The 16,639-nt window shown below is 41.2% G+C and overlaps 1 protein-coding gene across 1 annotated transcript in view; it reads right to left on the bottom strand.

Moving 5' to 3' along the window:
* LOC109911771 (superoxide dismutase [Cu-Zn]-like) overlaps nt 1-12,080 on the bottom strand; it is a 39,912-nt gene extending 27,832 nt beyond the window's left edge. The window contains exons 1-3 of the mRNA XM_048602938.1: nt 11,973-12,080; nt 9,519-9,615; nt 3,548-3,617 (exon numbers count right to left, since the gene is read on the bottom strand). Coding sequence (XP_048458895.1) covers nt 3,548-3,617; nt 9,519-9,615; nt 11,973-12,047 — 242 coding nt within the window. The 5' untranslated portion in view covers nt 12,048-12,080. The remainder of the gene's footprint in view (nt 1-3,547; nt 3,618-9,518; nt 9,616-11,972) is intronic.
* Between the last annotated feature and the right edge of the window lie 4,559 nt (nt 12,081-16,639).

Below are 16,639 nucleotides of genomic sequence, written 5' to 3' on the forward strand. Positions count from 1 at the left end.
CCAGATCCTTGGAGCCGAGGGGATAGATCATGGTCAGTCAGGTTATCATTGAGACTTAAGTCTGGAGATTGCCATGGCTGTCCTGTCAAGTCAGTCCTGGGGTTTGGTCAATAATGGTCAGGGTTCATCGTGTGACAGTCCAATTGGTCCTAGAGAAAGCAAGTCTTGGGGGGGCGGGGCAATAAAAGAGGAGGATGGGCTTCATTCAGGCATGGTTTGTCCTTCATAACTGCAGCTGAGAAAGTTGGGGAAAGTCTCAGAAGAAATCAAGGGGTGAACAACAATATCAGAGCATGAAGATGCGGTTGAAGATCACAACATTCACCAGGTCAGCCATCCATGTGAGCACTTAAGAAGCATGAATCCTAGAGCTGGAAAGTCAGAGACAATCTTACTGCCAGGATGAATGAGTTGGGTTTTAACTTTGTTTAACTAATTGCAATTCTTTTGCTAATCTAGCAAGCACCCCCTGCTCAAGAAAATTAGTGATGAGCAGAAGTGATAGTAAGATGTTCCCACTGCGAGAGCAGGATGTATAGAATGCAGTATGCATTATGAGTTTGGGAGAATGAGGTGAGCGAGAGCTCAAGTGGACAAGATGCATGCACACACTGAAAATTGTAGTCCATCTAACTTAGTGAGATGCTGTTAGGGCTGCCCATGACTAAGCAGCACAAAATGGCCAACAGCTGCCCATAGCTAAGACAGCAGAACATGGCTGACATTAGTTAATGTGCAGGAAAAAAATATTTGCTTAATGTAGTCTTCAAAAGTAGAACAATAGTAGCTCTGTAGACTCAAGGTTAGTGAACTGAGATGGACTATGCAGCTGCAGTTATTTACGCATAAGAAATAGATAAGAACATGTCACACTAATTAGTGCTCTTGAACTACTTAGTCGATCTGTTACAATATTAAGAGTAGGTTTTAATTAAAATTTTCCAGATAATCACAGATGTAGATTCTGAAGTAGTTATAGATTCACCAATCACCAAAAGCATTAGGGGAAAAGATTCAAATTAAAATTTGAGAGCAAACTAATCTCAGACAGTAAAAGCTGCCCCCATATCATTACAGGGAGAAATGGACAGACATTGGAACGTGGCTTGAATTAACACATTGTAAGACACATAAGAATAAAGATAGGGGTGTCTAGTGAATAAGACATAAAACTTGTTAGCTAAAGAATTCTAACATTAGGTGTAACCACATAACTTTGTTAGAAGTGATATTATAACAATTAGCAAAAATCAATATTGTTTTGTATTTCCTGTGATGAGGTCAATAAGGAATTTGAAAAAGGTCCTGAAGTGATAGGCAAGTATCTAATTAATTAGCAGTTAAAATGGTGCAGCTAGCAAATGTCTATGCAGGAATGTATTTGAATACAGTGTCTATTGTGAAAAGCCTCAAGGGAGATAAGACTGTCTGGGAAACATGAAATTAATTGCTGAATGCAGTAGTACTTCCTTTGGGTTAAGGACTATCAACAGTTCAACTGTGTCAAGTAAACTGCTGAGGCAAGCTTGCACTGCATACAATGCTATACCAGACATCCAATTATGAGGGGATAACTCAGCATTGCTGACCAATAGTAAACAAAGCGAGGTGGGTAGCGTATGTGTTCTAAGTTTAAACTGTATACATCAAGACATTCCAAAACTTTGTGTATGTTATTGCTCTGGAGATGTGAAGCTGGACTGATAATAAAGCTGCAACAAAAGTTACCTGAGACCACCCTCTGAGTCAGACTCTCGTTGGAAACTGAGACCTAACAGGTGACAATGTGTGCAATACATTTGAGGATGAGAAAATGGTACTGACCCTTGCAAACCTTCTTGTGACACTGCTTTTGACATGCTGAAACTTTTGTCAGACTGGCTGGGTCTATTGATTTGGCCATTTGTGATGGTCAGTAAAGATGACGGCTGCCTCTTTCCTCCCCCCTCCCCCAACCCCCAACCCCGCCCGCCCAGTCTCCCAGCAACTTCGGAATTCTGTCTTGGAAGTAGGCTTGGCTTTCTTTGGCAGCATTTACTGAGGTTTCAGAAATGAGCACCACAGTGCAGCTGTGCTTTAAATATGGTGTAGAAAAGTTAAAAAGGTCCTGACAGAGGCAAGCACTACCACCTTGCTTGCCATGAGATTCCCCAAGAAATGTTCTTAACATCAGCTGCATAATCAAGGACATGAAGGTAGAAGGTTGCGTGAGAAAACCTGCTACAGGCTAAGGTGGGCTGGACACTGAAACTCATTCATGGCCATGCTAACTGCAAATGGGAAAATTCAGCCATGACAACTAATTTTACATTTTATAGACCCTGTCTTTAGGAACTCAAGACAAATTGTTGTCTGTTATCCCAGAAGGCAGTCAAAAACAACGAGCAAGAATTTGCTCAATGAGAAATAAGCATAGATAAATACTTAAATCCCACAGTGAACCAGTTAGACCAAATGGGATGTTTTCGTCATGAAATTTCTATTCTTTAGCTAACAAAATTTTCTAATTTCTGAGAAAAGCAGAGTTTGTCCAATTTCCAAAGTGCAATCATGATCACTAATTTCCTCCCGATTCCTAAAAGGACTCTGTAACAAAATATTGTCTGTTTAAAGTACAGGTGCAACACACTTGCACTCATTTAGCAACTCTCAAAATAAGCCGGGGCACAACACCTTGTTGATTCAAAACAAACTCTAATTTATTCATTCATGGTTACCTGCGAATTGGTTCATTTATGTCTTTCATCGGAGAACAAATCTGTATTCTATTTCTGCATTCCATTTTAAATAACCTTCCTCGGGCAACAGTCATTCATCACCAAATCTGCATAAGTGTCTTTGGTCAGCTGCTTTTAGAATAGAGTTGCAGTTTGACTGGATCCACCCCTATACTCCAAAAGGTCACTCAACAGGCATATTTGGTTTACCAACCAAAACGATTTGTCTTTAAAAAAAAACTTTGCAGTGGAATATAGTATGACTTAAAAATACTCTGAAACCTGATCTGATAAATGAATCCATTTTAGAGATCCTCCTCATTCTTTTAAACTCCAGTGAATATAGTCCTAACTGATCCGGTCTTTCATCATACAGCAGTCCTGCCATCCCAGGAATCAGTCTGGTAAACCTTTGTTGCACTCTCCATAGCCAGAACATCCTTCCTCAGATATGATGCAAAAATTGCCTTATCAGAGCTCTGTACAATTGGAGTGAGACATCCCTGCTTCAATCCTCTCACTATGAAAGCCAACATACCATTTGCCTTCTTCACGACCCGCTATACCTCCATGCTCGCTTTCAGCAACTCGTGTACAAGCTCACAGTGCACCTCCCCTTTTCCCAAACTATAGCCATTCAGCTAATAATCTTCCTTCCCGATTTTGCTATCAAAGTGGATAACCTCACATATATCTACATTTACTTTATTTGCCGTGCAACTGTAAAGCCTACAGTACAAGGTGTACTTAGTCAAATTAGTTAATATGGTAACAAAGTTTTTCAATAAGTTATTCAGCATTTCAAACTTTACTGTTTAGATAAAACTCACCTCTTTTTGTCTTCTGGTGCTCCGTGAGTTTCATTACAAGGGTTATAATGAGGTCCAGCACTGCCACAGCCTTAAAAAAAATTAATTGGTTTAAAATTTTTGAAAGACTAGTCCACGACCAACTATCACTCTTTTCCATACACTCGGAGAAAGAAGGCCACCAATTTGACTGGGACAACACAACCATCCTGGGACAAGCCAACCAAAAGATACATTTGGGAATTCCTAGAGGCCTGGTACTCAACCCAGAACTCCATGAACAAACATATGGAAGCAGACCCCACATACCAACCACTACAAAACAGAACTGGAAATGAGGCCAACCACCACATCAATAACAAGCGGGACAGACCAACAACGCTTCAGAGGCGCACTGATGATGTTACCTAGTATGATGACAAAACGTCTGCAAACCAACCTACCAGCTCGACAAAACAAATCAACAACCCCGGGTCTAACTCATCCATGCCAAACAGATATCCTAAATAAATCTAGTCCTTTTTGCCAGCATTTGGCCCATATCCCTCTAAACCCTTCCAATTCATATACCCATACAGATGCCTTTTAAATGTTGTAATTGTATCAGCCTCCACCACTTCCTCGGGCAGCTCATTCTATACACACACCAACCTCTGTGTGAAAAAGTTGCCCCGTAGCTCCCTTTTAAATCTTTCCCCTCACCTTAAACCTATACCCTCTAGTTTTGGACTCCTCCAACCCAGGGAAAAGACCTTGTCTATTCACCTTATTCATGCCCCCCATGGTTTTATAAATCTCTACAAACTCACCCGTCAGCATCCGACACTCCAGGAAAAAACAGTCCCAGTCTATTCAGCCTCCCCCTATAGCTCAAACCCTCCAACCTTGGAAACATCCTTGTATACTCTTTTCTGAATCCTTTCAGGTTTCACAACATTCTTCCTACAGCTCAGAGATTAGAATTGAATATAGTATTCCAATAGTGGCCTAAGCAAATGTCTTGTACAGCCGCAACATGACCTCCCAACTCCTATAGTCAATGCACTGAACAATAAAGGCAAGCATACCAAATGTCTTCTTCACTATCCTGTCCACCTGTGATTCGACTTTCAAGGAACTATAAATCTGCACTCTTTGTTCAGTAGCACTCTTTGTTCAGGTCTCTTTGTTCAGTAGCACTCCTCAGGACCTTACCATTAAGTGCATACATCCTGCGTTGATTTGGTTTTTCTAAAACGCAGCACCTCAAATTTATCTAAATTAAGATCCATCCGCCACTCTTCGGCAAGGCTGGTAAGTGTAGGGAATGCTGGATGACTACAGAAATTGAGGTTTTGGTCGCTTGTGGTGCAGTTGGAGTGTCTCTATCTCTGAGGCAGGAAACCTAAGTTCAAGTCCCACCTGCTCGAGAAATATGTAATAACATCTCCAAACCGGTTGATTAAAAAAAAACCCATGGGTTGATCTTGAAAAGGGCTGGTTCTCAAACACTTTGGTGCGGTGGTAGTGCCCCTACATCGAGCCCAGAAGGTCTGATTTAAGACATACCTGCTCCAGAGGTGTGACAGAACATATCTAAACAGGTTGAAGAAAAAAAAAAAGAGATGCTTTTCCATTCATAAGTGATGTTGGTTAGGAAGTGGAATGGCAGACTGCATTTGTAAAGAACTAAAATATGCAAATAAGTCATTGTGGAAGGCAAAATGACTCTTTCTTCAACAAGTAGATGACTGTTGACTGCCTAAATATACAACAGTGCCTGAGGATAAACCTTGATCCCTTCAGGTAGGAAGGCTGGAAAGAAATTTCTTTCCAACACAAATACTGCTTCTTGAAGCTCCTGACGCAAAATAGCTGAGAGAATTGTTGCAATTGAATACTCAGATTTTCTTTGAGAATTTGCACCATACAAAGAAAGAATGGACTTGGGCTACAACAGGAAACAAAATATGCACTTATCCTGTCTAGACCTGTTAGAATTTTATAGGTTTTTATAAGATCACCCCTCATTCTCCTAAACCTCAATACAGTCACCTAACCAATTCAGTTTTCTCTTCATACATCAGTACTGTTATTCCAGAAATCAGTCTGGGAAACCTCAGTTGTGCTACCACCATAACCAGAACAACCTTCCTCAAATAAAAGGAGACCAAAATCGCACAGAATATTCCAGGTGTGGTTTCACCAAGGCCCTGTACTATTGCAGCAAGACTTCACTACCTAATGCAACTACATGCTTGCTTTCAGCCACAGGTGTAGAACGAAATCTGGGTGTCCTTCTATCTCAATCTACCCTCATTCAGATAATGATTTGCCTTCCTGTTTTTGCTACAAAAGCATATAATCTCACATTTATCCACATTATATTTCATCCACCACACTTGTGTCCACTCACTCAACTGATCTAAATAACACTGAAGTATCTCTGCATCTTCTTCACAGTTCACTCTCCTACCCAGCTTTTATGCTTTCTGCAAAGTTGGAGATCATACATTTGTCGTACACACAAAATATGTCAGCACAGCTTGGAGGGCCAAAGGGCTTGTTCCTGTGCTGTATTGTTCATTTTTCTTTGTTCTATTTAGTTCCCAGATCTAAAATCATTAGTATATATTGTGAACCTGTATGTCTTTTGGTAAAGGAAATCTCCTATGCTTACCTGGTCTAGTCTATGTTCAAGGGCAACAAGGGATGGGCACACACTGGTCCAAGTTTGGTCTGGAACCAGAGATGAACTCAAAATGTTAAATAGGATAGTCTTTGACATCAAGGCAACATTTGATTGAGTGTAGCACCAATAAGCCTTAGTAAAATTAAAGTTTATTGCAATTGGGGATTGAGGATAGGTGGGGACTCCTTTCAGTGATTGGAACTATATCTAGATCAAAGGATGATTGTTGAGTTGTTGGAGATCAATCGTCTAAGCCCTAAGTCATTTGAAGGAGTTTCTCAGTTTAGTGTCCTAGGACCAGATGTGTGCAATGGCTTTATCCATACATCTCCTCCAATATAAATCAGATGTGGAGATGTTTGCTGAAGATTGCACAGAGTTCATTCAGTACCATTCACTACACCTCAGATGCTAAAGATGTTCTGTCCAGAACGCCCTGGACAGAATTCAAGCTGCTGATGAAGGGTCACTCACAATGTTAACTCTGTTTTCTCTGTACAGACGTTGCCAAATCTGTTGTCTTGCTCCGGCACACCATTGATATGCACACACACATGCACACCATTATGGCCACAACAGGTTGGAAATAGTTCGTTTCTTTAGTTCTTAAAGCATGTCCATCGTCCACAAGGGACTATTCAGCAACGTCATGGAATATTCCTTTCCTGCCTGGATGAGTTCAGTTCCAAAAAAAAAAATGAAAGAAACCCAGCATCATCCAGCACAAAACAGCCCACTCAATTATCATACCATCCAACATGTTAAACTTTCACTTCCTCCTCTACCAACTCACAATGGCAGAGTATATCGCATATAAAACAATGCACCAAGCCTCCTCCAATTCCACTTTTCAAATCTACAACCCCTACCAAGTATAAGATCAAGGGCAATAGATGCATAGCAACACAAGTTTCATTCCAAGTCACACATCATCCTGACTTGGAACTATGTCGCTGTTCCCTCAATGTTTTGGATTAAGATCCTGGAACTCTCTTCCCAACAGGATTTTGGATGTGTCCAAACTACATGGACCGTAGTTGTTCAAGATGCCATACTCTGATATTTAAGGATGTTGAGATAAATGCTCAAAACTCATGAATGAATAAAAGAAAGTAGCTCAGCGCAAACAGAGATGATGGGAGAGAGAGAGATGTAGCTGTTGGTGGAACATCTGGCATACCTAAAAATGAGGTGTCAACCTGGGTGAAGCTACAACGTAGAACTACTTGCATGCCGAACAAGAGAAGTTGCATGCAACAGACAGTTTAAGCTATCCACAACTAATGAATCACCTGTAAGCTCTGCAGTCCTGCCACAGCTTGTCATGAATGATGGTGGACAATTAACACAATGAAGAGCTCCACAAAAATCTCCACTTCAATTATGTGGAAATCCAGGACCAGGCTGAAGTGTTTACATCCATTTTCAGCCATAAGTGAAGAATTAATATTCCAACTCTTTCTCCTCAAGCACCCAGCAGTCTTCATCCAGTTTGATTCACTTCATGTGACAAGAAATGACCAAGAGTCAACAAAACATTCCAACAACAGGCCTGAGGACTTGTGCTCCAGAACCAGCCATGCAACACTGGCATCTACCCAGCAATATGAAACATTTATACAGACATGCCCAGTCAACAAAAAGCAGGACAAATCCAACCTGGCCAAAATTTCCATCCTATCAGTATACTCTTGATCATCAAACTGATGGAAGCCATTTGACTGGAACCTCATCCATCAACATTCACGCCCTTTACCATCGATACAGTGGGCAGAAGTGTGTACCATTTACAAGATTTACTGCAAGAACCTCCCAAGACTCTTTCAATGTAACATTCCAATCTTGAACTCTGCCACCTAGAACGACAAGGAGAGCAGATGGACAGGAACACCACCACCTCCAAGTTCCCGCCAAAACACACGATATCCTGGCTTGGAACCATATTACCATTCCTTCCTTGTTTCTGGGTCAAAATCCTTCATTTCCCTAACATCATTGTGGTGTCTGTACAGAGCAAGGTTTAACAAGGCACCTCACCTGTACCTTCTCCAGGGCAATTAGGGACAGACAATAAATGCTGCTCTGACCATCAATCCCCACAATCTGTGAATAAATAAAGATAGGTCATAATAGAAATGAGTTTTCTTATTGATTCAGATAAGTTTTTGGTTTCAAGCTAGCTTTATATCCTAGATTGGCAAAGACCTTTAACTTAAAGTGTGTTAAAAAGAAACAGTGACTTTATTTTGAAGCACATAACACAACATAATAATATTCACTATTTTGGTCTGAAGCCTGCAAACAGTTCACTATGCTGTGCTTGGCCTCTTCAGCACATTTGATTAGGCTTGATCCCTGATCATGTGTTATTATCTAAAGATAATTCCTGGAAAGCACAAGACTCCAAACTCTATGGAGAACAAAGAAAGCCCCTATGAAAGACAGGACTGGCCTCTCAAGGTGGCGGACATCCTAGGGAACCAATCAGGAGATAATAAGAAGTGATAGTAGTAAGATGACCATGACTTTTAAAACAAAAATCAAATTGGCCACACACCATCTTGGCAATTCAAGGCAGATCATATACTGTTTGTGGGTTGGCAAGTCAGAGCTCAGGGTGCCACCTTGGCCAGAGTTATTGTCTAGCAAGGGTTAATAAACAGTTACTTTTAGCAGCCAAACACACAAGAACGAAGAAAATTGACTTCAAATCAACAGAACACAGCAAAAGACAAGTGCCCAATTAACCAGAAATTGAGAGCTAATATCTTAAAGTGGACTGTTTGATACCACCACCTCAATTAAACATCCCTCTTTTGTGCTTATTGTAATAAACTTAAAATCCGACATATTTTTGAAGGCATAATGACACTTGAGCAGTTCTGTGATTCAGATTCTTTTAGGTCAATTCTCCCAACCTAGTCTATAATTGTAAGACCCAAGTCAATTACAATTAAAGTTAAATTGAACACTCTAGGTCTTACAAGAGCTTCATCCATCTCATTCCTGGCCTCCAAAGTTTGAAATCATGGAAGGGCAATCATTACTTATCAATACTAAATAACTGCTGCAGTGAAATTTATGAATTTCGTGGATTGCCATTAAGTTCAGGGAGATGCCTAACTGAAATTGAACTTTAATTATTGTGGCGAAGCTAATGAGGAGTTATCCAGTTCAGCCAACAATCCGCAGAGGATAAGAATTTATGATATTCTTTTTTCTTCTGAGCTGTACATTTTACAAATTATTTCCCAATGATTTGAGTCTAACAGATTTTCCCATGTTCCTTTAAATATCAAAATGACAAGTAACCATCCATACCTTTAGATATGTCACCATATGTGTGCACATGAAATCCATGTTTTCCAGGAGTCAATCCAGTAATTTCTCCGGTTATACAAGTCGAATGTGCACCTTCCTACAAGATAAATATATGTAAGTCATTAGCCCGGAGGCAAGTCCTAGACTGGAAGCTGTTGCAGGGAGGCGAGGCCTCGAATTTTGAAGCCCGGTGTGGTCTGGAGGCTAGGTGCTGCAACAGACTGGAGTGAAAGATTTGTAAATAGAGTACCTTTTTTCCGTCTTTATTCTTATGGACTTTATTATTCTTTCAATTTTGTGCCAAATACTTAAGTATCCATACCCAGGTAACTTGTACCTCGGATGGCGCCATAAGCAGTGACATTGCCAACTCTGCACTGCACTCATTCGAGTGCAAGTGACAACAAAGCTAATTCATTCATTCCAGCTCCAGAAATAACAAGTATTAAAAAAGGCAAATGTTGCAACACTAAGTTAATAATTGGAAACACATGGCAAGTGTAAACAACATTTATATAGGAACACTGGTAGGGACATAAAGCAGACAACATTTCAAACGTACCTGTTTCAGCAAAGTACAAGTTTTGAGGAAGAACACACACCTGAAACAGAGGCCCAGGTAGGACAGGCTATTTTCAAACCTGAATCCAAGCCACACACCTTTATTATATGTTTTCTGTGGTGGAGATTCCTTGACAGAGGCATTCTATCACGAATCCAACGGTGAAGATGATCTTTATAGAAACCATAAAACCCCAAAGAACTGTGGATGCTGTAAATCAGAAACGAAAACAGAAATCGCTGGAAAAGCTCAACAAGTCAGGCAGCATCTATGGAAAGAAATCAGAGTTAATGTTTCGGATCCAGTGACGTTTCTCAGAACTGATGGTAGCTAGAAAAATGTCAGTTTATATGCAGAACCCGAGTGGAGGGATAGGGGTAAAGGAGTAAACGATAGATGGGGATAGAGCCCAAAAGATAGAGAAGAGCAGTCGGACAGGCAAAGGAGTGGACAATAATCTGTCTCTGAGGGTGAACAGCTATTAACGGGGACTGGCCAGATGCTGCCAGACATGATGAGCTTTCCCAGCAATTTCTGTTTTCATTTCGAGACACCAAGCCCCCCCTTTTGAATATTAACAGTTCAATGATTTAAGTTCAGCAGCACAACCAGTCAATTTCACTCCCAAACCTTTGACTATCCTCAACAACCCTAACTTCATCTTAATCCATTAATACCCCAATTCCCCCTTGATTCTGACTCCACTTGAACCTCTAACTCCCTGCCAACCCACTCTCATAATCATCCAACCTCACCACCAAGTCCCACCCTACACATCTACCACGCAGCTACTGTACCCAATTGCCACTTTCCCTACCAACCATCCTAACCTCTTGGCATCCTGATGAAGCTGCCACTCATCTCACACACATTGAATAGCTATTTAAATCTCCTAAACCTTTTCACTGAATAAACATTTACCAGAATATGGCAATAACAGTGAACGGCATAACTTGGAGATCTTGCGCTATCAAGACGGACTCTAATATCAGATAGGCTCCATATTTCTGTGCCCAGATTTGGATGCAGTAGGGAAAAAAGATGAATCGGAACAACGAAATGTGTGATTGCCGCTCCTGCAGAATGCAGAAGATAGACGTACACTCAAAAACAGACACGTACGCCAAATAGAAACTTCAAATAGATGCACCAACACACCGCAGAAGTAAACTCCAGATGTATAGTTACACACGGAAACACGCTAAAGACATACACTATGCAGAACCACACATACATAGTCCAAATAAGCAAACACAGGCATGTAATACATATTTTCACTGTCAAGCCAAACTCTCGCAAACATACTCACTCACTCACTCACGCCAGACGTTCATGCACACTCACTCTTGCCAAAGCATAATAGCCAGTCACACACAAAACACACTCTATAAACCAATGTACTCCCTCCCCCTGTCATTTTTTCTTCTTCACACGCACCCTATTCACAAACACCCCGAAGCCGCCAACTCAAGGTGCACCACGACATTTAAATGGCTTCTATCAGCTGCCGAACACCGGCTGGAGGAAAGAGACTTATTTCGGACCGGGAAGATGATATGGATCTGGTGCCTCCACATTCAGTAACTGCCAAGTTCCCCAACGTCAACCGAAAGTAGCAACTCGTGCAATTCTCAGCTGCTTGCTCACAGTAGTTTTCAGCACGGTTAACGCCACCAAGGTGGAGGGGAGGGAAGGCGGTGTGGGTGGCGGAAATGAATGATATTTTAATGAAAAAGCAACACACGGATTTATTTATCAGGAATTACCATTTGTTCAGCCATCAACAGGCGCTTCGTTCAAAAGCTTAGCACGTGCCTCCCCATCCAACCGTCACCGGGCCCCTCGAAAGCTGAAGGTATAACTGGTTCAGGTATGAAATAAATATCACTCACCTCTGTTTTGAAACAAATTGTGCCAGTAGCAGAACCGGGACCCTTCAGGACACAAATGGCCTTCCTAATCTCCATAATGTCCCGATTTCAACTCCCGGTACAACGGTCGGACACGCAACCAACAAACTGCGCAACCGCATTGCAGCCTTCCTCCCCCTCCACGCAGGCGCCCTTTGATGGATAAAATCGACAAGTTTCCACATTGGGCTGGTAATTACTGATGTCTGATCAACATTCAAAAAATAGAGCTCTGTAGGCAACAGTAATCCTATATTTTGGAACGAATAAATAACCGAAAACTTCAAATTAGAACAAGAAACTGCGATAACGTCACAGAATTCAGGGAACTATTCAGGGGGCCTGACATTGGTGTTGGCAAGTTGTTGGGGGGAACCACGTGTATTCGGAAAGGCAAGGACAGATGAGGAATAATTAACATGGCTTTCTGCGTGGGAAATTGTGATTGAATTTTTTTGAAGTAATGAAGAGGATTGATGAGGGCAGAGCAGTGGACCTGATCTATATGGACTTCAGTAAGGCATTCAACAAGGTTCATATTGGCAAACAGGTTAAAAAGGTTAGATCTCATGGAGTAGAAGGAGAACTAGCCATTTGGATATAGAACTGGTTCGAAGGTAGAAGACAGAGGGTGGTGGTGGAGGTTTGCTTTTCAGACTGGAAATCTGTGACCAGCAGTGTACCACCAGGATCGATGCTGGGTCCATGTTTTCATTTGTACAAATGATACGGATGTGAACATTGGAGGTATGGTTAGTAAGTTTGCAGGTGACACTAAAATTGGAGGTGCAGTGGACATTGAAGAAGGTTACTTCAGAGTACAATGGGATCTTGATCAGATCGGTCAATTTAAATAAATGTGAGGTGCTGCACTTTACAGAGGCAAAGCAGGGCAGGACTTACACACTTAATGGTAAGGTCCTGGGGTATGTTTCTGAACAAAGAGACCTTGGAGTGCAAGTTCATAGTTCCTTGAAAATGGAGTTCCGAGTAGATGGGATAATGAAGAAGGTGTCTGGTATGCTTGCCTTTATTGGTCAGTGCATTGACTATAGGAGTTGGGAGGTCATGCTGCGGTTGTACATGATATTGGTTAAGCCACTTTTGAAATACTGTATGCAGTTCTGGTCTGCCAACTATAAGAAGAATGTTGTGAAACGTGAAAGGGTTCAATCAAGATTTACAAGGACATTGCCAGGGTCGGTGGGTTTGAGCTATACAGAGTGGCTGAATAGACTGGGGCTATTTTCTCTGGAGCATCAGAGGCTAACAGCTGACCTTATAGAGATTTATAAAATCATGAGGGGCACGGACAGAGTGAATTGCCAAGGTCTTTTCCTACGGGGTGGGGGAGTCCAAAACTAGAGGGCAGAGGTTTAAGGTGAGGGGAACGACTTAGAAGGGACCTAAAGGGCAACTTCTTCATGCAGAGGGCGGTGTGTGGATGGAATTGAGTTGCCAGACGAAGTGGTGGAGGCTAATACAATTACAACATTTAAAAGGCATCTGGATGAGTATACGAATAGGAAGGGTTTAGAGGAATATAGGCCAAATGCTGGCAAATGGGACTAGATTAATTTAGGATATCTGCTCAGCATGGATGAGTTGAACTGAAGGGTCTGTTTCCATGCTGTACAACTCTATGATTCAACAATTCTTAGAGCACGGAATGAGGCTACTCCACCTACCAGACCCATGCTAGCTCCCTGCAAGACCGACTCTTTTCGTCCTGTAACCCTGCGATTTCTTTTTCCTCCAAATGTCCAATTTTCTCCTGAAATTGCATTTGCCTCTGCCACATTCTCAGGCTGTACATTTCAAACCATTATTTACGTGAAAGCTTTTTCTCTTTTGCCAATCACTGTAAGTAGGTCCGACAACAAAACAGTTTCTCCCTCTATCCACACACCATATGATTTGGAACATATCTACTCAATTTCCTCTTAATTTAATTTTTAGAAGATAGTAGTCCCAATTAAAGTCACAGTCATACAGAATGGAAACAGGCCCTTGGGTCCAGCTAGTCATTGCTGACCAAGTTTCATAAACTAAACTAGTCCCACTTGCCTGTGCTTGGCCCATATCTCTCCAAACCGTTTCTACTCATGTGCCTATTCAAATGTCCTTTAAATGTTATGTGTACCTACATCTACCACTCCCTCTGGCAGATCATTCCACATTCAAACCACTCTCTGTGTGAGAAAGTTGCCCCTCAGGTCACTTTTAAATCTTACTCCTCTCACCTTGAAAAATGCCATCTAGTTTTGAAACTAGGGGAAAGACCTTTGTTATTCATTTTATGACTCAGTGGGCTGAATGGCCTGCTTCAACACTGTAGGAATTCCATGATTCACCATATAGATAAGCCCCTCATGGTTTTTTTAAACCTTTGTCAGGTCATCCTTCAACCTCCTATGTTCCAGTGAAAAAAATCCCAGCCTATCTACATAACTCAAACCCTTCAGTCCAGTCAACTTTCCTGGTTAGATCTTTTCTGAAACCACTCCAATTTAATATCCTTCCTACAGCAGTGACCAGTGCTGTTTACAATACTCCAAAAGTGGCCTCACCAACATCCTCTACAACCTCAATATTACATTCCAATTTCTAAATTAATGGTCTGAGCAATGAAGGCAAGCATGCAAAATGCCTACTTAACCACCCTGTCTACCTGCACTGCAACTGTCAAAGAACTACATACCTGAACCCTTAGGTCTCTGTTCAACAACATTACCCAGGCTCCTAACATTCATTGTATAAGTCCTGCCCTCGTTTGTTTTACCAAAATGCAATAGTTTGCATTTATCCAAATGAAACTCCATCTGCCACTCCTCAGCCCATTGGCCCAACTGATCAAGATCCCTTTGTAAGCTTAAGTAACCTTCTTCACCGGAGACTATACCATCAATTTTGGTGTCATCCGCAAACTTACTAACCATGCCTCTTAAATTTCCATCAAAATTGTTTATATAAATAACAAACAAAAGTGGATCCAGCAGCAATCGTTGCAGAACACAACTGGTCACTGACCTCCAGTCTGAAAAGCAACCCTCCACCACCACCCCTTGTCCACTACTATCAAGCCAATTTTGTATCCAATTGTCAAGCTCTCCTGAACTTCATGTGATCTAATTTTACTAATTAGTCTACAATGCAGAACCTTGTCAAAGGCTTTACTAAAGTCCATGTAGACAATCTTTACCGCTCTGACCTCATCAACCCTTTTGGTTACATCCACAAAAACACTCAATCAAGTTTGTGAGACATAATTCCCCATGCGCTAAGCCATGGTGACTATGCCTAATCAGTCCTTACCTCTGAAAACACACGTAAATCCTACCTCTCAGAATCCCCTCTAATAACTTACCCATGACTAATGTCAGATTCACCAATCTATAGTTCCCAGGCTTCCAGCACTTCCTGTTCTGTAATGTGGACTGTTCTCAAGACATCAATATTTTTCTCCCCGAGTTCCCTAGCCTCCGTTTCTTTCTCCACAGTAAAAACTGTTGTGAAATATTCATTTACTACTTCTCTCATCGTTTTCCCCCAACCTATTCATGTAACTGAAGTTTTGATCACTAGAATTACTGTGAATCTTTCCTGCATTCTCTTGATTGTTTTCACAATCTTTGTAAAAACTTCAGGTGAGGTTCAGTGTTTTATACAGCTTTACCATAACTTATTTGCTTTTGTAACCTATGGCCTCTAATTATGAAACCCAGGATCTTATAAGCTTTATTCACTGTTGTTTCAATGTACTCCACCCCATCTATATGTGATATAGATTCCCAAGTCCCTCTGCTCCTGCACTCTCTTTAGAATTGCATCAATTATTTTATACTGTCTCTCCTTACCCTTGCTGCATTCAACTCACCTTGCTGTGATACAGTACCTAACTTAGTTTGCTTGACACCATTTCCACTGAGTCGTTCCCCCAACTTACCTAATTAGCCCCCATGATAGCTCTGTAGGCTTGGATCACGCTCCCATAATCTTTTCACTCGCAACTCTGTCTGTGCACCAGCACCACCTTCCCCAGATCTGGATCAATCATATTATTGACATAAAGAACAGCGAGTTGATTTCTTGGGGTAGCTGGAGTATGTGCTAAGTGACATCATAGGACTAGACTGTAGGCATTTAATAAAGTACAGCATTATTGACTGATGAGCAGTTAAAATCCTTAAGATTAATGAGTTGTTTGGACGCAAAATTGGCTAAGAGGCAGAGTTGTTGTGAGTAGTTTTTGATACTAGAAGGGAGTATGTAGTGGTGTCACGCAAGGCTGTTTTGGGACCACTGCTCTTATAAATATATTAATGACCTGGACTTGGGCATAAAAAGTATAATTCCAAAGTTTGGTGTTGATACAAAATTCCTAGATATATAAAAATAATGGGCTAAACAGTAACAGAGGCAATAGACTGGAGAAATAGAAAAACTTATTGCTTAAATTGTGAGGTGATAATTTTTAGTGGAAAATGAGGACAGACATTAGAAACTATTTGGCGTATTTTTACGCAGATGTAGGATCAGAGACAACTGTATGATACCGAAAGGAATCACATAATCTTCCTTAGTGGACTAATGTTATGCCTCCCTGAAGTAGTATGCTGGAAATCAAGCTCCAGTATTCCTGAGGGGTG

The sequence above is a fragment of the Rhincodon typus genome, chromosome 11 (assembly GCF_021869965.1).
Source record: "Rhincodon typus isolate 14 chromosome 11, sRhiTyp1.1, whole genome shotgun sequence".
NCBI lineage: Eukaryota > Metazoa > Chordata > Chondrichthyes > Orectolobiformes > Rhincodontidae > Rhincodon > Rhincodon typus.